Source organism: Dermacentor andersoni, chromosome 7 (assembly GCF_023375885.2).
Source record: "Dermacentor andersoni chromosome 7, qqDerAnde1_hic_scaffold, whole genome shotgun sequence".
Classification (NCBI taxonomy): Eukaryota; Metazoa; Arthropoda; class Arachnida; order Ixodida; family Ixodidae; genus Dermacentor; species Dermacentor andersoni.
Window position 1 is genome coordinate 150,289,968 of NC_092820.1, and position 23,396 is coordinate 150,313,363.

At 44.4% G+C, this 23,396-nt stretch overlaps 1 protein-coding gene across 2 annotated transcripts in view; it reads right to left on the bottom strand.

Moving 5' to 3' along the window:
• LOC126533594 (uncharacterized) overlaps positions 1-22,971 on the bottom strand; it is a 35,583-nt gene extending 12,612 nt beyond the window's left edge. Inside the window, exons 1-9 of one of the 2 annotated variants that reach the window (XM_050180759.2) lie at positions 22,287-22,971; positions 16,885-17,066; positions 13,481-13,577; positions 11,948-12,003; positions 10,394-10,441; positions 8,704-8,818; positions 6,411-6,471; positions 5,814-5,912; positions 1,828-1,908 (exon numbers count right to left, since the gene is read on the bottom strand). In XM_050180759.2, coding sequence (XP_050036716.1) covers positions 1,828-1,908; positions 5,814-5,912; positions 6,411-6,471; positions 8,704-8,818; positions 10,394-10,441; positions 11,948-12,003; positions 13,481-13,577; positions 16,885-17,047 — 720 coding nt within the window. In that variant the 5' untranslated portion in view covers positions 17,048-17,066; positions 22,287-22,971. The remainder of the gene's footprint in view (positions 1-1,827; positions 1,909-5,813; positions 5,913-6,410; positions 6,472-8,703; positions 8,819-10,393; positions 10,442-11,947; positions 12,004-13,480; positions 13,578-16,884; positions 17,067-22,286) is intronic. The other variant, XM_050180758.3, reaches the window with a different exon arrangement.
• Between the last annotated feature and the right edge of the window lie 425 nt (positions 22,972-23,396).

Below are 23,396 nucleotides of genomic sequence, written 5' to 3' on the forward strand. Positions count from 1 at the left end.
GCTTCGAGGCAGCTTGGCGGGCACTTCCGTGAAGCCACATCTCGCCACACCTCAAGGCAAGGCTCTCCATGCATAGTTTCGTTATCTCCTAGGGAACCCCACCCTCTGCCCACCCCTGCCTCTTGAAGCTCCCTTCCCCCTCCTCCTTCGTGGTTGCCCGTTCTCCTCTCTACGGGCCACAATTTTGTGTTTAGTAGTTAGTGAAGTGTGGTGACGGTACATGTGGTGCCGGCAAATTGGAACTTGGATCATGGTGCGCTGCACTCAACAGCCGTCCTTTACAACGCTACAGAAGCTGAACATAACCAGCATCGCCAAAGAGTAGGGAAACAGAGTTGCTGGTCGAAAATACGACTTGGATGAGTTGTGCATCCGTGAATGGAGACTGTCTCTTGCCAATGTGTGCGTGAGGGTAGTTGTACGCAGTTGTTTCCACATGTTATTTTGGGCTGTTGTGATAGCGGCGTGAGTTATACACAGTGGCAGGTTATACGGGGAAAATATGGCACTGAATATGCTTATCGTTTATAAAATATTTGCAGACTGCGTTCTGCGGGGCCACTGTGATCAGACATTCTGTTCTACAACTTTGAAGGAAAGTAAGGAAGGTTCAAACTGAGCGAAAAAAAATGCGGAAGAGTGGAAGGGACACACAACACAACAGTCCTCGTTTTTTTCCGCGCGGTTTTAACCTTCCTTCAAGTATGAACCAACTAGCCCTCAAGAACATCCTACTAATGCTGTATATAGTTGCAGCAACAATTATCTGTGCTGTACACAATCAGAAATGTTTCTGAAGTTTATTAATGCCATATTTACGTAATGGCCGCCAAAGCTTCACGTGCCATCATGCATCGGTTCTATCATATTTTGTTGCTATCACACGGTACGCTCATATAATCAACAGGTTCGAAAAAATGAGGCCCCTAAAAAGATCACTTGCCTATGCAATTGTCTTATCTTTTTTTTAAAGTTGTTTTCGTCTTAAACTGTATGCATGCGACAAATCGTAAGAATATTTGTCAAACAACAATCGTAAACGAGCGGCACAAATCTGCCATTCTAAGATAAAATAGTGAAAGGTAGTCAGATATGTATGACATTGTGAAAACTGCACTAAGTATTACGAGACATGCACTACGATGAAGGGGCCCACGTGTGTACAATGCGTGCTTCTCGTATACATGTCTCGTAATTCTCAGTGCAGTTCTAACAATAGGCTATGAGAGGCCATAGTGAGGGGCTCTGGATTAATTTTGGCAAACTGGGTTTCTTTAACATGCACCCAAATCTTAGCACACAAGCATTCTTGCATTCTGCCTCCATCGGAATGCAGCCGGGCATCAAACCCACGACCTCGTAACAGCAGCAGAACGTCATAGCCACCGATCCACTGAAGCAGTTTTGCTATCGAAGTACACACGCAGACGAAAGAAATAATTTGCTGGGGTTTCATTTAGAAGAAGAAGTTAAAACCAAAGCTACCCAACTACAGTGGAGTGCAAGCCGGATTTCTCCTTAGTTGGCTGAAACTAGCATGTGAGAAAGCACTTTGACGATGATTTTACGATTCTCAATAGAAAATGAATACATTTAACAGGTTTGATGAGCATTCCTAAGCACTATATCAATCAAGCTAAATCCTACGCGACGTCTATCAAGATGACTAGCAAGGACTGAGAGCGTATAGGTGCATTTCCTTTGTAAATGTTAATCGCTGTTCCTCAGGATTGCCAGGAATGGCGAAATAAGTCATCCTCTCAACTCGAAGGCTTCTACGGATGTTTCCCCCAACTAAAATGTCCTTAAGTTCGCATCCCCACATACCCTTTTCCAAGAGTAGATGTAGGCAATATCCATAAGCATGTAATCACTCCAGAGAACATCATCCATGTAAAGTATGTCCACCTGCAAAAACATAGCAACAAGCCCTCTTGAAACAAATGCCCTTTGCATCTGCACACTAAAGGAACATGAAAGGCAATACCGCATCTTCCAGACTACAGCCTACGGACTATACAGGCTTAAAAGCAGAAATTTAATGTGATTCTGGCTATCTATGGCTGCAGACTGCCGCCTCCATGCACCTATTCTGCCTATTGAAAATTTAGTCTCACCACATACCACTGCACCTTCAGAACCACGACAAGTGTACAGCCACAGAACAGATTAAGATACGTATATTTCACTTTTTTTAAGGAGTTTTCTCAGGTTTACAGAATGTGGACTGAATGCCAGGCATGAGAACACCAACTATATGTCATGTCTAGCATCATGTGCCATGCTTTTTATTGAAAGGATTTGCCACTGCCAACAATGATGGCAGTTCTGCCTTCATCATCCTCGCCGAAGGCTTGAAAGTGCAGAAAGGATGGCAAGGTCTCAGAAAGGTTGCATAGTGCTGGTTCCCAGAAGTCCGCTCCGCCACAGTACAACAGTGTTATGCGGTCAAGCATAGGCGATATACTGCGGTGAAGCATGCAAAGAGTGGGACATATAGGAGGTGTTCCTTTATTATACACGCATGTACCCGCTGTTTCCTGTTACAGTTCGAGCACCAAATTGCTTAATTGGCAAGCCTTCACAGCTATTTCGGATGCGACAGTGGCGATCTAAGCCCTTGAGGGCAGAGAACATACGTACTATGGGTTGCCGCCCATTAGAACTGTGCTTATTATTGAAACTTGCCACACAGGTCCTCATAAGAAGCCAACAAACGGACACCAAGGACAACGTAGGGGAAATTACTTGTGCTTAATAAATGAAATAAAGAAACGATAAATAAAAATCTGGCCCCTCGGTTACCCCCTTTCTTCTCGTTTATTAGATAATGCGGGTCTTGAATCTGGCAACATTGATGCCTTCAGGTAGCATGTGCGGGTTTATCGACCGGTTGCCTTCACCCAAAAAGATCACGTTCTCGTGACGCCTGCGGCAGAAAGGATGTTCCACATCCGCCGCCAAGGTCTGTGAGTGTTGGCGCTGGCTAACACTCCCAGGGTTCTACTAAGAAACATAAATACCCAAGAAAGTGGATGGGGAAAAGGCGCCACGGTAGCTCAATTGTTAGAGCCTCGCACGCGAGACGCAAAGGTTGTAGGATCGTTCCCCAGCTGCGGCAAGTTGTTTTTTTACCCACTTTCATTTCCATTAATTTATCGTTTCTTTATTTCATTTATTAGGCACAAGTAATTTCCCCAATGTTGTCCTTAGTGTCAGTGTTTGTTGGCTTCTTACAATAGGTCCCTTAAGAAGTATTAAAAGAAGTTTGCGACACATATTAAATAATCCTGGCATGCACAATTCTGCATACAGCACCAGAAGCAGCTATACAAAATTGAATTGTTTAGAATTGTAGGCACCGAAATGCAAACTGTGCCTGCAACTTCTACCGGGCCAAATCACAGTGAACTCAGTTCGTCAAGGAATGACTGCCGCTGCACATGACCGATATTCCAGCTGATAGCGGCAGCCCTCAATGAGCAAGCAAATCCTGCACTTGAACACTTTTCATTATCGGCTTCGGTATTGGTGCTTTCCAGTGCTAGGATTTGTGAGCACCTGCGCAAGATCTCATTCGATGTGGACATAGAATATGAAGTATGCAAACGCATCAGTGAAAGAAGTAAGGCCACGGACAGCGCATTCATTCTTAGCCAGCTGCCGTGGCACTGAGATGGCAAACGCTGAAGTTATTTTGAGCCGGAATTCTATGCGGAGTATACAATGGGTGTGGACTATCTAAGGGCAAACATTATTTTTTACCTGTCTTCCAAACACGACAGCACTTTTCATAATTCACTATAACAACTCTCTCTTTAAAAAAAATCACTTTTGGTTACGTCACAGACGATATGCACGTGTTGCGACATCATGAATGACTGACTCGCTCCCTTCGTGTGATTCCTGCAGCTGACACATTCCAGCTGAGCCAGGAAAAAACGCATGCAGCACATTCATTTATTTCTTTATGAAGAGTACTCCTACCTAGCCTTACTGCTACAAAGCATCAGTAAACTTTCCTCAGTGTCATGATGTAGAGATATCAGTGGTGCCAGGTCTGACATGTTGAGACCAACTTTAGCACACCAAATTGAAATATCCAAAGTTTCCAAACCTTCATATCTGCAAAGTGTAATCCTTATACGAGTTTAAAGCATGTGATATGAACTTTGAAAATACGTGTTCCTACTCCCTTTAACCCCAAGTTCAACCCTGCAAACTGTACAACTAGTGTGAACTATATAATAGCCCAGATAATATGGTAACCGGCCTTCCTCCCAATTTGCAGGTGCGTTCCTTTCATTTCCTTTGCATGATGCTCAGTTCTGATTACTCGTCTTACCAGTGCAGCACGATGTGTACTGGCAGCCTCTTTATTTTCTGTCTGTCTGCCGCTCTTTTTGCAGCAGTGGTGTGACATCTTTCTGTGACACAGACAACCGCATTCTTCCTGGCCTTGCACGGCCAAGCCATGGCCACCTAATATGTTGGGAATGCCCCCAACTGCATGTTTCTGAAGGCCTTTTGCATACCTTCGTCACGTAAACAATAGCCAGCTTTTTTTTTTTTAAAGATACAGTAGAACCTCGTTGATAGAATCCTGTTTCATACAATGTTTCAGGGCCAACGTTCACGATCGAGAACACAACAAATGATCCAATACAGCTATGATCCTTTTTTTACCGGTTAATACATTCGAGGAAAACACTATCTTCTGGCCCTAATCCTCGGTACATTGGCAAATTGCAATCGGATGATAAGCTTTCAGGCCGCTTGATGCCATGCGAACAAAAAGCCGCGAGGCATCTGCGATCGAGCGCAGTAGGAGCCTGGGGCAGCAACTTTCCCGCAGTACTCACCTGCCTGTGTCATGTGAAAACGCCGGCACGCACTCATATTCCTCTTCCAGCACCGGCAAATCTCCTTGCGAGTCATCGGACGTCACATTCACAGCTATCGCCGCCAACCCTATTGCAATAAGCATCTTCACCTATCTGCCTGACACGTGCGTGTGGCATTGGAAGCGTACTGCGTGCTTGTAATAGGCAACGACCCAAACATGCTGCTATTCCCAGCTGCAGGTGGCACAAAGTGAACGTCGTGTTTCACTCTGGTGGCATCGTTTTCCGCCATCGGCTACTGCTCGATTTCGTTTCAGTTTTCCATCGCCGCCTTAACACAAAGTGTGCATAGGAAAACCACAAAGCGAGTCTTGGGTTGTTTGGGTCTTGGGTGTTGCGCCGCAATGATTCTCGCTTAATGGGCGCCTCAAAATATCCCGCGAAAATGCCCCACCCAGAGAAGCTGCTGAACCAGGCCAAACTCGAGGAGCGCAAATGCAAGCTTGCCGACCAGCATAAATGACAACACACGTCCCGGGCTGCTCAAGCCCCACCAGCGCGTTGCGCGTTGGCTTGTCATGCTGCAATGATTCACGGAACACTTCGCATTACATCGATGTCAACTACAGTTGAGTCTGGCAAATTGTTTAGTGACTTTGGATCGTAAATTCTTCCGATTAGTATTCTTTTCTCGCATTTTTTTTTCCAGAACATATGAACGAGGTTCTACTGTATTTAGGGCATCTAGAAAACTTTTTTAAAAATATTGCAACCTGATGCAAAATCAGTGACATTCATAACGATAAGAAAAAGAAAGAATTGCTTCAGCAGCATCGCCAGCAAAGCCACAACAGCCACTCAAAGCAGTCTATGAGCACTCATACATCATAAACGCAAAGAGGAGACATAAATTGAATGGACGCATGCATGCATTTGCAAAGATTCATGAGGAGTTTTACGCCAGCCCACCTTGTATCTTGTGCTGATGCTGTACTTCATGCGGAGAAACTTTTGAAGTAAGGCGATCGTCACAGCGGCTGGGCAGTTGAGGTAACGTTTTGCGGGCTCCTGTGTTAACGACAAAGCAACATAAATGGCGCACACTTAGAGTGAGCTGTCATTACCACGAAGGTATGCAGAGTTCATCAAAGCCACAATTTTCTAAAATACAATTTTCAAATTTTTCTGGAATTTTTTTTCTCTAGAACTCGTGTCCTCCCTTCATAAGTTATCAATGTTGTCAAATAGCGTTGAACTGCATAGAAGACAACGAGCCATTGTGTTTCGGTACGAGTTTCCGAAAATTGCGAAACTCAGTCTTTGGCTCCTTTAGGACACGATGCAGTCCATTTTTCACCAACAGGAAATTTACCAGACCTGTGCAGACCCGGTCAAAATATGTGGCCTCAAGCTTAGCTGGTACAGGAACTTTCAAGGCGGTGTTGCCATCCGTCTCTCCTTTCTGCGCCTTTTCTGGCTTTTCCTTTAGCTTCCCTCTAATGCAGTTGCAATACATTCTAGTAAACACAGTAGTTCACCCTGCTGCCACAGGTAATTCACACCCACCTTAAATGCTTGGCTGCTCGGTCCAGCTGCAGACACCTCAGGCTCCGTCTTAACATCAACACTGGAAAGAGCAAATGAACTTATATAGTGAAGTGGACTACTTGTCCACCAAACAGCAGTCCAACAACTAATAAACATTAAACATAATTTCGTCACTCAGCCAACTATTTATTTCTGCAAAGAACACCCAAGGTGCAAAAGAGAAAATGGCACCATTGAAAAAAAAAAAAAAAAAAAGAAGCTGGAACTTTAAGTGCTCAAGTTTGCAGGCTAAAACTCCAAGTCAGAGAACTTGCGTTTAACCTGTTGGTGAATGTTCATTGAGAACGAAAAGCATGTGCAATGTTGGAATTTTATTTTTAACAAAATTGCGAGGTCACAACTGAAAACACTACGGTTTTGAAGAAAAGTCACTAAGTGATTATGGTGATATTAAAAAAATTCAGGGGTTCCATGTGCCAGAACCACGATATGGTTATAACGCATGCCATAGCAGGGGACTCCAGAGTAATTCTGACAACCTGGAGTTCTTTTAACATGCACCCGACGCACAGTACACAGGCCTTCTTGAATATCAGCCCCATCGCAATGCGCCCGCAGTGAGCGGGATTCGATCCCACACCCTTGATGATGGCCTGCTCAAAATTGTCCTATTTATGTATTGACTGTCCGTAGATAACCTCTTGTTATGGCAAGTCAACAGCAGGAATTGTGAAAATAAAATTCCCAGTTTTGCAGAGTGGTAGCAGACCTCAAAGATATTGTGCTTTGCCTAGAAAAGCAGCTTCGATGCAACAAGACAATATGGCTCACTAATAAGCTTTACGATATCTCTTTAGAAGCAGTGACATATTGAAATGCATTTATGCTTCTTGCGATAAAATGGGGTCAAGGCACTTAAATTAGCCGAAGACACTTGCGCAATTTCACTAGGGCCATTTACTGGCTATTTAAGTCAATAAGTCGAACAGAAATTCATTAAACGGTAACTCAGGCTTAAAAAAAGACAAGGTTGATGTTAAGGTGACTGAACACTTGCTAAATTTAGCAACTTTCTCACTAAGTTACCAACATTGCCCCTGTGTTGGCTTTTAGACTAGCTGGAACTTAGTCATTTCAATCTTAATTAAATTTTGCTTTCTTAAGCCAAACAGAATCTGTGTGGTACATCAGTCTCCATTTCTTGTCTCATTAGTGCATGCTTTGTTTTCATTCTAAATGATGAAGTCAATCTACCAGTCAATGTGCTCACAGTACTTTGATGTGGAATTCTCATTTCGACAGTCATACTAGTACACGGGTTTATAATTAAACACAATTCCAATAAATTGCCCAAAGAACTGCCTTGTGGCACAACCTTTCAACAGGGTTCCCCGAAGTTACTGCATACTTTAGCTTTGTAGCAAGCCTCTTGCATGATGTGTACCACGAGACTGCAATACTATGACCTGAGAAATATCTAACCAGTGGCAAATATGATCCCTGTGCGACATTTCAAAACAGATAATGATGCCAATGACAGTGACTGAAAATGTGTGCATTATTGTTTTACAGGGGTTTGTATAACGAAAAGTTAAATTTCCAAGGCCACGATAATGCATTTTTTAAGGACTAAAGCACCACGATGCCCGACAGCTTGAAGACTAAACACTGTTTTAAACAACAAGGTCAAATTTCTTTCTTGCACACTGAACAAAAAGCGCTTGATGAGCTTTTTTAACAAATGTACCACCAGGCACAAAGACAAAAAAAGAAAAAAAAGGAAAAGAAGAAAATGATGTGGAAGAAGGCTCCTACCACAAAAATAATAATCAGATTGGATTGGCTTGACTCTTGGCTTGCATAAGCCTCCTGGTCAAATGCACTAATGAAATCCACTGAACTTAGCCAAAAGCAAATTTTAAGGACTTTTAAGCACTTGAAGCTCTCATGGCCTTAAAGATAGCAGTTTTACATTCAAGGGTATCACGGACTAGTACAAATCCTGGTTTTAACAGAATTTATTTTTCGTTTTGTACAACCAACATGTCACTCAGTAATAGCCCACCAAGGCCCGCAGCGCTACGTCCTTCTTTGCTAAACAAGCCCGAAGCTGTATTTTTATGTCCGGCAAAGCTCTCCACAGGGGCTCAGAAAACACGCATGGAATTCCTCCATCGTTACAAGGAAGAACAAACCCACAGAAAGCATCGATTTGAGAAAATTTGAAGGACACATCCCAATGTGTAGGCAAGACTGAGAACTCCCTTCCCAGGGATTCACCAAAAGTGCTTACTTAAAGACGGCCACTTACATGGGCTTGTACTCCAAAGAGAGGCTGACCGCTTCATCAGGACTGAAGATGATGCGACCGGAACTCGAGCTATCCAGTTCTCCTTTTTGTTCGGGGCTTAATGATGCTTGGTCCGCTGACAAAGAGAGGGATAGAAATGCTGTTAGCAACACGGCTCCAGCACAACGCCGCTGCTTGTGCAGCCCATCCTGTGAATAGGCCGGCACATAACTGCTATATTCTACACCACAGGAGACTGCAAGGCAGATACTGACACTCTCCTGAAAGCAAATGGCGTGAAACGGTGCACACCTGTGGAAGACGGATCATTGATTTAGAGAAGAAATTTCGCACTGCACTGTGGATTTAACGAAGCCATTGCATGCCACATTCGCACTTCCGTAATCAGCGAGCAGAAACTCTCGTGACAGTGGCAAGCAAGACGCATCGTCGTGCGATTTGCGAGCCACCCCACTGTGGCATTGCTGGGCACCTCAATCGTGCCCGTGAGCACAGCTTGCAACATGTAAGCGGGAATTAAATTGGCAAGTTGAGAGTCACTTTCGAACGTAGCAGCGTCTGTCTGCCTGCTCAACTCAAGTCACCGACGGATGATGATATGGCTGTTTGCATGACATATTGTAACGGACACAAGCGTCTGTGCGTAATTTTGTGGTTCAGGTGCGTCGGTGTCAGCTCACTGCAGCTTTTATACAGGCTAGTTTGCTACTGTACTGCACCAGTTCCGTAATAAAAATGCACAACAAGCATTTCAATGAGGGCAAGGAGCACTACTGTGTGCCAGCCGGGGGACGTGAGCATTTAGGCTTATTGCTGCAATTGGTATGAAGGCGACCATTCCGCAGAAAGAGTGGCTTGTGACACTTATTTTCGAAAAAATTAAACCAACTTTTGTGCGTCAGACACTTCGTTCACGTGAAGATGCTTTTGGTGGCGTGCGGTGCCCAGAGCAGTAGCTGTAGGGTCACAGCACGAAACGGCGCGAAAGAGAAAAAGATTGCCTGTCTACATATTAGTATCGCAAGTTCCTCATCAAAAGCGACGGCCTTTAAGGTTAAAGGTAACACGTGGAACCATAAATAATACAAGCCACATGCGGCCGGAGCGGCAGTGCTACTTTATTAAAGTGGGTCCAGAGGGGATGACACCCTGCATCATTCCCTCCGATAATAACGCAAATAACTGATAACTCTGCCAATAACGTAAACAGGCCTTTTGTTGCCCAATGGGCTACACATAATTTTTTATATTTTACTTTGTTTCGAATTTAAGTAATGCCTTCCGCTCATTTCTATGTCACCCTTCCACCGCTCGCGGCCTGCTGATTGCATTGATAACTCGGGCGGAGTCTCGCTCCGGCCACTGCCGAAACGCAAAAATAAATAGCATCACGAACGGTGTCAGTGCAAAATTCCCACCAAGGGATTTAAGAACAAACCACTCTGCAGCATGCACATGTTGATGGCACGACTATTGTACGAGTGGATAACGTTCACAGTTTAGTGAATGTCCATTCTCTACTCAAATATGGCAGAAACACCCAAGACACCCAAGAAATGCTTGCGACAGGTAAAGCATGACCAACGAAATGTTGAACTTACTTCCTTACATCCAATCATAAGATATATAATTGCCCGTTATGGTGGCCTTCAAATGTACTATACTGCCATCAAATTTATGGCAGGCTTACCTTTGCTGCCCTTGGAACCATAGAAGTCCCGCCGCCGCTTCATTTCCTCTAAAAAGAAAAAGAAAGTGCACATGATGTCAAGGAACGCAAACAGTAGTTACGAGCATGTTCTCTTTCAGCACCGTTTATGAAATAAGGGGAAAGAAAAAGTGGTGGAGTCTTAACATCCCAAGGCAACACTTCAGCTATGAGAGCCATCATAGTGGTTGGGAGCTGTGGATTAAATTTTAATCACCTGCAGTTCTTTCACCAGCACTTAAGAGGAAGTTTTAGCGCGGGGGCCCACTCCGATTTCCCTATCAAAACAAAGTATATAATGCAGAAGTGCTTTTACGAGGCAACCACTGGACTGGTTTGAATTAAATTTGCTGCACTTGGGCGAGAAAGTTATATTCTAGCAACTCTAAGAAGCTGAATTTGAAATAGGGCTCGAAGAAGCCTTCAATGCCAAAACACCCAGTACTGTTAAGTTTTCCCAGATAATACGAAGGCTTTAACTGTGCTTTCTGTAGCGGGTGCCGACAGTAGCAATGCATCTCATACATCCCTCTCAGAGCAATGCAGACAGGAAATCCCGTATCAATGTCCATCTGCAGCGTGGCGTCATCCTACGCAGCAAATTTTCGAACGGCCTGAACCAAGGGTTCAGCACGCGTCACGGACCAGACCTGCAATGCAGTACTGTCCCAAAACTATGCCAAAAAAAATTTGAGCATGATGTTTAAAAATCCATAACTCTGCACCAAGTACATATACATAGTGCTAGTGCTTTACACTGTGTCAAGAGTGTCTGAAGTGGACAAATTTCATATATTCATTTACAGTTTACGTGACATTGTTAAACTGTTTAACAGGGTTTTGCAAAAGTCCTACTTTTAAGTTTAACTGAAATCATTCTGGCACTTCACATAATTTGGCTGCCATGAACTCTGAAACGAACTAGCAATTATGGCGTACTCGGCAGCCCGAATAGCAATGACCCATAGCAGGCATAAGAAAGCAATCACCGGTGAAAAGCAAGAAGCAGAAGCAACATCCCAGGAATCCATGTCTGCGTAGCTACATGCCAAGAAGAAATTTTACAATCTAGAATTGTCTGACGACACATCTATCCCGCACTGCATGAATTCCAGGCTGCACTACAAAGATTCAGTGCTTGTAACCGAGCGACAGAAAAGAGGGCAATGAGACCAGAGGAGGAAAGAATAAGAATAAGCAAAACTTAGACCTGCACTCCCAACTTAGAAGTTCTTGCAAGGGTGGTTGCCCTAAGCCCTGGAAGGCTCTACCAGCCGAAAATGTTAGAGAGGTTCTGCAAACAACACATTGTAATAACTGCAAACTAGAGCACGCAAGCGCAATCTGTGGTTGTGTATTGTTTGCATCAGTCATGGTGCACTGCATGGCTTTGGGAGTTAGCCGTAAATCTGATGCTTGTGGGGAAACCCACCCAATAAAAGTTCTCCAAACAAAAGGGTGCATCGTATGCAAGCGAATGCAGTAATACTCCATCGGCCTCTCAGCAAAAGGGCAACATGAAACTTTGGCACTCACTCTGATAAAGTCCTGGCACAGCCTTGTACACGACATTCTGTAAAGTGTCATCCTTTCTGCGAAAAGGAGAAAGCATGTGGAGGAGGGACATGTTAAAAAAATAAAATGAAAATAAAGGATCACCTCAACAATAAAAAAAAGGAACATCCAAACAGTTGAGATCCTAAGAACAGCAGCCGGAAGGACAAGTGCCGAAAAGAATCAGAGAGGCGGAGTTTGCCAACAGAGAATAACGAAACAACGGCAATCGTACAAGGAAAAAAAGAAAGCTTTTTAGATGTATGCAAATCAAAACAACTAGTACATCGAAGACGGTGAGAAGCTGTATGAGGGAGTCCTCGCATCTTTCGTAACTCGTAGAGGTCTGCTTTGCCACTGCTTCAAATCCACTTAAGACTTTGCAAAACCTAGACTATATTTGGTGCCATTCCCTTTGCTACACCAGAGTCCTTTCAGATGATTTACTATATTCTAGCTTAGCACCGTACTTTCCAGACTATAGTCCATGGACTCTACAAACTTGACAGTTTAGATTTCGTGAGGTTTGGACTATCTATGAGTATGGACCATACATTCTTTTTATTTATTAAGATTAAGCGCTAAAGTGTGACAAGGCCAGACTGCGCCTTCGAAATTTTTCCGGGCATAATAATCTATCAAAATGAGCCCCGCAAGGGTCGCACGAGCAATATTTCCAGCCCATACTGGCAAGCTGGTGAAATTTTTTGGGTTTAAGACTCACGCCCTAAATTACGGAACACCGTGACAATAAGCAAGCAAAAGCACTGTTCACAATACTTAATGTGGCTGCTTTTCGGTGCTTGGATTTGTGAGCACATGTGCAAAAACCTTGCTGCAGTGTACTGAAGGACACAGGCTTTCACTAGTTGACAGAATCTTTGCTTACCTACTGTTTACTTGTTGCAGACAAGATAAAGTAACTATTTTCTGTCGAAGTTGTCCCTGCAGACTCTTTACGAAAAGAACAATAATTTTAAGCCAAAAGTGGCCCCTGCCAACTATACACCGGGTGCAGACTACAGTCCGGAAAATACGGTACTTCAATAGTCACCCCACTATATATCCAATAAATGTTTCCGTGTGCTGCACCAGCGATACCAATGCTGGCATTATTAGGCTGCATGTTCCAATACGGCCGCTTCGAGGCTGCCATGCAGGTGGCAATTGCTGGCTGCTGTTCTCTGGAGGACATTTAATATCGAAACTTATATCGACCACCACTTTTCCGGGACCACCGCCCCGGAAAGGCAGTGGTCCCAGGTTTGATTCCCGGACCAGGATGAATTTTTCTTCAACTGCGAGGCTTTTCTTTCGAGAAACCCGTATGGGCTTCCTTTGTAGCAATTGCTACGAACGGGCGGATGCCTAATTTTCCCTTTATTGAAAAATCGAAAGAAATGATACAGAAACTGACATGACACGGTATCAAATGTTGTGGGACTCCCCTTATCAACTTTGCTGTAATATACTTGCACAGACTTTTGAAAATGCAAAAACTAACAAAGTGCTCACATAAGGTGATTCTCCATGTTGATTTTGGAAAGCCGCAGATCACAGACAGGACACGCATGGCCAGTTTCGAGGTGCTTCAAAATGCAGGACCTGCAAACTGCACAAAGGTGACAAAACCAGAGAGAGACCAAGGTTTGTTAGAAGAATAATGGGGATGAAGAAGAGACATATATTAGGCTCAACAAAAGATGACACCAGCTCTCTTTCTTTTCTTTTTTCCCTGCCATCTACAGACAATCTGGAACGCACAGTGAACGAAAGAATAAGCAACGCATTTTCATTCAAGGGGGATGGCTTTTGGCCCAACTGGGACATGGGAGAAGAGGGTTTAGCACAGGGCATCCCGCAGCAAGAATCTAGACAAGCTCTCCACGGGCCTACAGAAAGAACACCGTCTGCTCAAAGGCCTAAAAGTCTGACGGCAAGGGATTTCCAAACACAGCCTTTCACTGACGCACATTCAAAGAGACTGCTCATCTGCAGAGGTTTACACAAAGGTCACCATAAACAGTGAAAAAGGGCGTTATTTCACAGCACGGGACCACATCACGTCGGTACTGGGAACGGATGCCCAACCAAAGTGCAAAACACTGCAACAGGCTGCAACAACTGACACAGTACATAATACATGGGAATGTGGACCCTGACTGCCATCGCTCCTTTCAAAAACAAAAGTTAAGGCTATCCCCTCATCTGCGAATCAGCTGAATCGGGCCACATCTACAAAGGATCGATGATGGTACTTGGTTGCTTGCATCAAAATCTGCAATTATGTGAGCAGCCAGCGAGCTGCTGGACTGATAGGCATGATCACTTACTAGCACGAAATAAAGTTCTCTCGCTCTCTCTCTCTACGGTAGTGTCAACTCACTCTAGCAAAATTTATAGGAACTACAAGTGGGCTTCAAAATCTTAGCAAGCACTATTCACGGCTCTCACCAGTACGCACAGAACACCTCTAGTTGGTACCTGCAAGGTTTTACTTCAACACTTCTTCTCATCTGCGGCAATCCTTGAAATTACCACCCACCCACACATACACACAAGAGATGTGGCAAAGGACACAAACTGTTACAGACGAGTTGTTAAAGATACACTAAAGTGAAACATGGTTAAATTATTATTTCAAAACTTCTTGTTAATTTGTTTGGCTAAGATGTATGAGTGACAAGTTCTGCAAAAGTAAAATTAGATTTCGCCAGACTAGAATGTGCAGACGGTAATTTACAAGTGTGGTGCAGTGTACCTGCAAAGTCAATTTCTCTTTCTAAACTGGAGTCACCAATTTTAGGCCATGTCCTCAATTTCAGACCACGCAAGCCACAGGCCCTATCACCACGCAAGCCCTTACCCACCTCACTATGGACGTGCATCTGATACATGGAAGTGAACGTGTAACCGGGTCTGCATCGCCGAGATGCATTGGTCTCCGTCAATTAGCGCAGCTGTCTCAACATCAAACATGGGAAAGAAAAACCACAGCACGAAAGAAGCAAGAACGAGACGATTACACAGGACTGGCGCTTCAATAAAGAGATCAATGTAGGACATAGACGGCTAAGTAGAACATTTTCTTGGAGAGTTGGTTCATAACTGAGAAGGAAAAACTAGCACTAAAGAAACAAGGCAGAGACGAGTACTAGTCCTGTGGGCTTGTTGTGTCATTCTTTTTTGTTGTTAGTTTTTTTTTTTCTTCTCGGTTATGAACAAACTCACCCAAGAAAATGTTTTACTAAATCAAACATGGGCACATTTTCTTTGCTCATGCCATCACGTCTCTCACTCACTGGTTCTGGCTTCAAGAGTGTGCCTTAGGAAGCCAGAGGGTTTGAACTGAACGAATTCCCGGTGAGAATTTAAACGATTTTCAAAGGTCACGAAAGACATTGCGAGGCAAACAGACTTCCTACATTCGCTTACATTAACCGAAATTTTGAATTACCCGAGTTTTAAATTAGGCAGGTCGACCGTAGTCACTTTTATCAAGAGTGATGTCTCGATACTTCGGAAAACAGTACGAATGCAATTCGCAGTTGGTGCAGCACCGGCTTTATGTCCCGACTTCGTGTGTTGTCATAGCTTACAACACCTCGCTAATATTGCAGTCACATGCACATTGAAATCAAATAAACGATCATTAAAATAATATTAAAGACCACTTAAATCTGCAAGTCCTACTGGCTCTCCTCCGCAAGCTCGCACAAAGGAGCAAATCAGGCACACATGCATCTCAATGGCCTTTAGTTTCAATGACCGTTGAAAGTGAGCGAGCCCAAGTGCATCGTAAGCGAAGTTCATTGTTAGTTAACCAAAAAAGAAAAAGGGAAACACAACTCAACCTGACAATTTTCAAAGGCTACAAATTACGAGCCCAAGTACTGTACAGGAATGCTGTAAAACCTGCCGTGTTAAAATGCCACCATTAGTGTCACCCTTCAGGGATAAAAATTTGAATGTTTGTTGGCTGAAGAGGTTACCCTGAGCAACTGATGCATCTCAAAGAGATCGAATGAGCCTTTGCTTTATTTCATGTGTTTCTTCCAATGCTTCAGGCTTCTCAGACTGTAATAATCTCGGGCCTTTACTTACCCCACTAATATGACAGCTTTTCCTGCCAGGCAAAAGAAGCAATGTTTTTGATAAAATTAATCTGTTAGATCAGCCTGACCTTGTTTTTCACATTATAGCGATGACCTATCAAAAGCTGCAGCTGCAGCTTGAGAAAGCATCATTTTCTTACAATGAACCCAGGGCCACAGCAAGAGACTCCGGGTGGCTTTGAGGTGGTTTACTAGTGCAATCTCTTTATGAAAGAAAAGAAAGCTACAGAGGTTATTAAAACACCTGACATAATTAAAAAGACATAAAACTCTGAAGATGCAATATGGCTTTGGAAGTCACATGCACACATTTATTTCATACAACAACAAAACAAAAGATGTTTAGTGCCTCTTTGGGAGGTATATCCGCAGAAAGACTTCAAATTTCTTTTTTTTTAAGTTCGCGCATGCGGTAAATAAGGAAAGGAAGTTGCAAGGGATTGTTTAAAATGCGCGCCTCCTTTAGCCTCAATTATTAGTGCAGCTCGCTCTGTACTCGCACTAACAAAATTAAATTAGAAAGCTGTTTTCCCAAATGCCGTTGAAAAGGCTAACTCCTCACAAAGACATATCGTGAGACATCTCAATATGTAAAGTGGAACAAAGAACACTTACTGCCCGGTCCAAAAGCAAACTCAATAACACTTTAAACACTTTATATGCGTCACACCAGCATGCGCTATCGTGGATGAGAGGCACAATAAAAAAATGTGAAGCTTTCATAGGATAGCCACAAGTCAAGAACCGAGAATCCTCAGATTCCCAGAAAAACATCGAGAGGGAAACGCGGAGCTGGCGGCTTACAGGAGTGCAGACACTTGACCACTGTCATGGCGTCCACCAGGTACCCCTTGCATAGCTTGCAAGTGAGGCAAGGGTTGAGGCCCACCACGTCGGGCCGGGGCCCGACCCTGGAGGCGGCCGCGCTTCCTGGCGGCGCGCCTCTGCCCTGCTGCGGAGCCGCCATCCGCTATGCCCACCGCTCCCTGCAAAAGAGAGAGAGAGAGGGTGAGAAATACACTACGCACGACCGTAATGCTTCATGTCATTAGTCGGCACATAGTCGACAAAAGAATCTGCTGTGCAAACTAGCGCCAGACACAGGCGCACACACAGGACAAGCACGGACTGCCAAGTGAAAATTTTGTTTGCTTGGCAGTCAACAAATGAATTTCTCTGCCAAGCAAACTTAGCTTGTAGAGTGGTTTTGTTTCCCAGTACACCCTTTTCATGAACGTGCAGCTGGCTTTCCTGCGAGGCAGTTCGCCCAGCTCATGGTTGGTGGCATAGTAGTCATATTTTTGCAAATAGGGGATACAAGCACAGTTCGCCCGTGTTGGAAGATGTCAGACGTGGTCCTTGTGACGAGAACATGCATGAGAAACAAGCCCGAACTTGTGCAGCTGGTGCCTTGTCTTCATCCAAACAACAACTGGGGAGGCATTCCGTAGGAGTCCAGCCAGTGGACTGTCCATTTCGGCCGCTGCCGATTGGCAGCGGCCGCTCGCCTCCTACTCACTGGTACAGCTGCATCCAATCAGCAGCGGCCAAAATCGACAGTCCACTAGGTGGAGTCTTACAGAATACAACCCCTCGTGACAGTGAGAAGCGCAGTTGCAAGTTAGGAAAAAGGTCAATCAGCCCATTATTTTGCAGCGTCTGTTATGGATGAGAATAGAAGAAACGAGGCGCTCAATCTCTCGTTTGTTACAGCATGAAGACAACAGGCAATGAAGCCAGGTAAAGCACAGGAGAAATGAACTGCTCTTTACAATTAAACTGTACAGATAAAGAAAGAAACGAAATGAAAGTGGACGAAAAGACAAGTTGAAACAGGTGGGAGCCGAACCTTTCACATATTGCGCATTAATATGCAATGCTCTGTCACCGAGTTACTGCTGCGGCCACCCTGCTGTACACTTTCTTGGGTATTTGAGTATGTGTACTAGCTCAAGCCCTGGGGGTGTTAGGTAGCACCACTCGCAGCGATGGCAGTGGAATTCACTGCACAAATACGCACGTACCCACACGGAGGATGAGCACAGACTACCAACTAAACTTACCGTATTTGCACAATTGTAACGTACCTTTTCTTAAGTAAAAGGTGCATTCAAGTTTGCATGCATGTTACAATCATAACTAATTCTACTCAATCTCAAAACAGATTCTTACCAAAAAAAAAACAACATCTCAGTGCAAGCTAGCTAGACACACTCCCATCGAACAGGTTGTCTGAAGACAGTGACGCTCAGAGGCTTCGCAAGGTGGGTTCACGGTGCATGGAATGCCCTCCCGCTGACGATGGCTGCGCTAGCCTTCAAGAAGTGTGGCATTTCTAATGCATTAAATGAAACTGAAGACGACTTCCTGTGGTTGGTAGACAGCGAAAAGGAGGTATCGTCAGACTCCGAGAGCAACTAGTTGCTAAGGCTCCGCTGTGTGCATGTCTGTGTGCCTTTGTATGTTCCATAATATACTTTCAACCTGGTACACATCAGAATCGGCACAAAGTTATTTTTTGGGATATTTGGGCTGTAATATAGCTGCACATTACAATTGGTATACGCAGTTCCAATTTACCACCCTGGTGGGTGCCAAAAGTATTTTTTTTTTTTTTCGATCCTCCCTTCTCCGATCCCTCCCGTCTTGCACTAGCTGACCTCGTCTTATGCCTGCAACTTTCCCAATTTCGTCACACCACCCAATTCTCCGCTGTCCTCAGCTGTGCTTGTCTTCTTTTGGCGACCATTCCGCAAATCCATGGTAAGTTTGTACCCTATGCATAGCCTGCCTGACTCCACTCCTTCCTCTTGATGTCAACAAGAACGTCGGCTATCCCCACCTGCTGTCTATTCTACTTCCCCTGTCTTCATGTCCCTTAACATTATATCTATTATTTCGCAACATTTATTTATTACCATGCCTGGCCTTTACAAACTTGAAACAGACTTCAATAATGTGACATCGGAGAGAGTTCTGTTTAAATTCGATCACAGGTGTTTGGTAAAAACATTCCCTGCATAGCAGTTGTAGTCAGTCATTAATTACTTGATGATTGAATGAACATTACTCCACCCAACAACCCCACCAGTGCCATACTGTTTGTAAAAGCGAAGATGGTGTCGAGGTTCTATTCACGTGCCAGATGCATTAAAACCTACACTCAATGACCACCTAGGAATTCAGTACGAACCCCACCCACAATGCCACCCAACACCTATCCTCGCTTATAAACCTACTGAGGTTGAAATAAGTTTGCCTCCACTGCAACATTTTCTTTTTTTTTCTTTCCGAGTTGAACAGCAGCGTATTTTCACAGCATTCTTAGATTGTTATCAACTAGATTTCTGAAAATTCATTAAAATTCATAAGCAATGTATTTGCGAACAAATAGGAGGTTCACAAACTAGGCAAGATTCTTTAGCATCAGCAGCAACTGCAGAGAAGGTTTCATTGTCAATGAACTCTGCTGAACGCTTAACTCTGATACTCTTGCCCTATGTGAGATCATAGCCATTAAATGTCTACAACCTTAAGTTCCTTAATGCCATTATACTTGAAGTTTGCTGCTACACAGGCACTTTCAGCTACATAAATGTCACAATGACGATAGCTGCAATTAATGCAACAATTTTGCTTAGCAATCCTAATATCCCCCCAAATTTTCCGCATGCTAAAGTTCAAGAATCGCATTCCCGACTTCCTTAAGAATCACCCTGAAACTGCTCAACTGGCTTTGTGGTTACAAAAGAAAAGTGTGAAATGTTCAGCTGTTAGTTCCAGCTTATTAACTTTACTACCTTAAGGAGCCTATTTTATGTAAAAATATTGCAGTTCACTTTAAAAATGTACATTTCCCAAGGAGCCATAACTGCAACATTGAGAACAAGAGTACAGAGTCAATGACCAAATGAGTCGTGAGAATGCACCATGCCAATGATGGCATTAAAGTTTCAAGCCATTAAGTATGTCTGACTGGCACAGCAGAAATGGCATTAAACATTAAGTAATCAAGCAGCTAATGTAATTTGCTGTGCTCATGTGGCATGAATATAAATTTATGAAGTTTTAGCTAGGAGTAAATGAGGCGGATCTATATTTTATATTAAAAGCAGTAGGTGCAACTGCAGACATGTCAACTAGACTGCTCAAGAGTTCACTCATGTAAAACTTGCTTAGACAATTTAAGCCCCCACATGTAATGGAATGATAATCAGCCAAGAACAAACTTTAGTTTCCTTAATCATGGCATCATCCACGTTCTTCATTCCCCAATTATAAACAGACAAGCAATGGTGAAGCCATCTGTCATAATCACTACCTGCTGGGTCCTGTATGAAATGCAATCAATTGCAAACAACTGCACTGACTGCTCAAGTGAAGAGTTCATAAGAGTAAAATTCTATCTATGGCAGTGAAACCCATCAATATCACTTTGTGCCTGAGCACAACAGCTGACTGTTGTTGGTTCAGCAACAACAATCACAGACCAATCTGTTATATACCTCCAAAATAATAGAGATCTGCAGTATCAAAATGTGTTCCCTTCTTTATGTGACTACAGACAACAAACTTATGCAGATGTTCAAGACTACAAAAAAATGCACCCTTAACCGGGTCGACTGCACCTACATTCTGTTGTAGCATCAACCCAAGAGCGATCGTATGAACGCACGTGACCGCAACAGCTACGCGTCGTCTGCTCAACCTCGTCTGCTAGAGCATATTTCGTAGCTTCAGCTACTCCGCTACGTACTAATAGCACAAGAAAAACTGCCATTCTAACTATCGCAGAAGGCCTCTCAATGTATGAAAACCTAAGGTATGTTTTTCAAAGCTTTTCTTAAATAGGGTCTAAGATGAAATGTAGAACCACAAGCAAGGTTTGCGACTTGAAAGGGGCAACCCAAAACTAGGACAGTCTATTACGGTGCAGCGCCTACGAGAAGGTTGTTTCGTCGACGTAATCATGAAACAAGACAGTAATTGCGTCACGATGCAGGCTATTTCTGAGATCTCGTGTTCTGATAGCGTCTTATTACATGACCCTGATCACTGAAAGTCAAACCAGCCCACTACGCCTGTCGTGTTGACGCAATGCATCGAGGCACGGCGAATTTTACGGCTGGGTCTGGGTGCTTAGGCAGATATCATAAAACAACTGTGCAGGTGGGTGGATTTCTTGCCAAGCCGGTGTCTTTGTACAGGATCGAGATCAAAGTTTCCCCAGTCGTTTTTACAACAGCTTGGGCCTTGTCTGAGGCAACTACTCTAACGATGCAACTGACCTCAATGTCGTGTGGCATTCAATCGGGGAGGCTTTGCAAAGCGAAGACCCTAGCAACAACGCGACTTCCGACAAAGTGCCCTTACTTTAACCATCCACATTCGGGCCAAATGTAATCGCCGACGTATCAACAGGGCAGCGCGACACTCGGACCAACCTAAACACCGTGAAGCTGAGCAGACGTCAACCCCCGCCACCCCAACTTTCGTGACAGCGCCTACTACCCTGAACAGTGAAAATATGGCACGGAGGCGAAAACGTTTCGCTCTAGCAGACGGTCATCGGCAAATGTGTGCCGAGAATGAGAGTTACGTGTTTTCGTTTTTTTTTTTTTTTTCTCGGCCCCCAATTACTACGGCGATCACGATGATACGCTCAACTTCCTCCGGTAATTAAGGCCTGCGTCAAGCCTCGCAGAAAGAAACTGCAACGTAGCTTATAACCGCACTTATGGCCTTCGATCGCGTCCCGAAGAAACAAATTTCCAATTGCGAATGTGCAACGTAATACTGCAGGCACTGACCGCTCATCAAGTTTCAATGCACAATTTGATTACGATGCCAGAGGCGTTTGCTGGGAACCAGTCTTGGCGGAGAGAGCTCGCTCGGACTTACGGGGGAAACAGTTGCGTTTGCCGCGGCTCGCATGTTTGGGCAGGCTTTGAACGTCTTTCCATGCGCTTGCTGGTTTCGTGTGGCCCTAAATATGTTTGGACGAAACAATATTGGTACGGACGAGTCGAATCGATAGCCTCCTCTTTTTTTCTTCTTCCTACCACGTCACCGAAGCAGCGCTGGTTCCGCGTCGGTTAGCGGCTCAGCCCAGACATTGACACGACCACAGTCGGTTTTAAAGGCCACGCAAACGTCTTGCGTGCAGTCCGCGGTGGTTTGACGTGCCTAGACGCGTCTGACCTTACCTCATGAAAGCGGAAAACTGCGTCGGTCCGAGCTCGGCGAGAACGTAGCAGCGGCCATTTCGCTTCGCTGCTAGGCCTAAGCGACGCTGACCGTCGCAGAAACCTCGCCACATTCGTCGACCACGACCAGGCTTCCTTCCCGTGCGTGCCGGCGGCCGTTCAGTCTTCGCGAAGCGCACGGTATCCGCGACAATTAGACGTAAACTCCACAGCCCGTGCGTGGACGTCCATGTTTGTTTGCTACGAAAACCACAGGGTTCCTCGACTCGTTTTCGAGCGCGCACCAGGAGGCGCCACTAGTCAAAGAGCACCCACCCCCACTTCCTTCATTCTCGACCACCACCCTTCTTTTTTCTTTTTTTCTCTCTCTCGCCCTTTACTATTACTTTTTCTTGGCTCATTCTTACGCTCTCGCGTAGCTTGACAGCGGAGCAAGGTCTGAAGGCTAACGGTGACAGGTTGAAGAGCTCCTTGTGCCGCGACGGTTGTCACCGGTTGGTAGCGGTAGTCAACGTAAGCGGAGTCAACGTACTGCCGTGTAAACAAAGCGCGCACAAGATGAACACAGTGATCCGCGCATCTCTCCGCTGCTGCGGAATGTTGAGCGTGATGCGGCGGACGCGAGGCGCTCCACAACTGGCGGGGGAATGGATGGCTCACGATTTTCACATTCCGCTCGACGCTCATCAACGCAGTTCGCCAAGCAGGGCCTTTCAACACTTGTACGAGGATTGGAGAGTTTATGAGCTGAGGGTTAAATTTTTTATAGCGCCTGCCATTTGGCAGACGCCACTTAAGCTCTCAGCACTAGCGTTAAAACGCTGATAGTAGTAAACTTGTTAACAGTTAACATATTTATATATATATAAGGGTGTCGATTAACAAAATCGATACCCAGCATCGGGGAAATTACCTGTGGTTGAAAGTGAAATTAGAATAACAAAGCCAAATAAAAGTGGGGGACGAGAAGATAACTTGTCGCCGATGCTGTTAGCTCTATATATATATTACTGTTAGCGAAAGAACGAGCGACTGAACAGTCTGTCGTAGTTAAATGTGGTATCTGCATGAGGAGAAGGTACTTTATTATTTTTTTATTATATTGAAAAG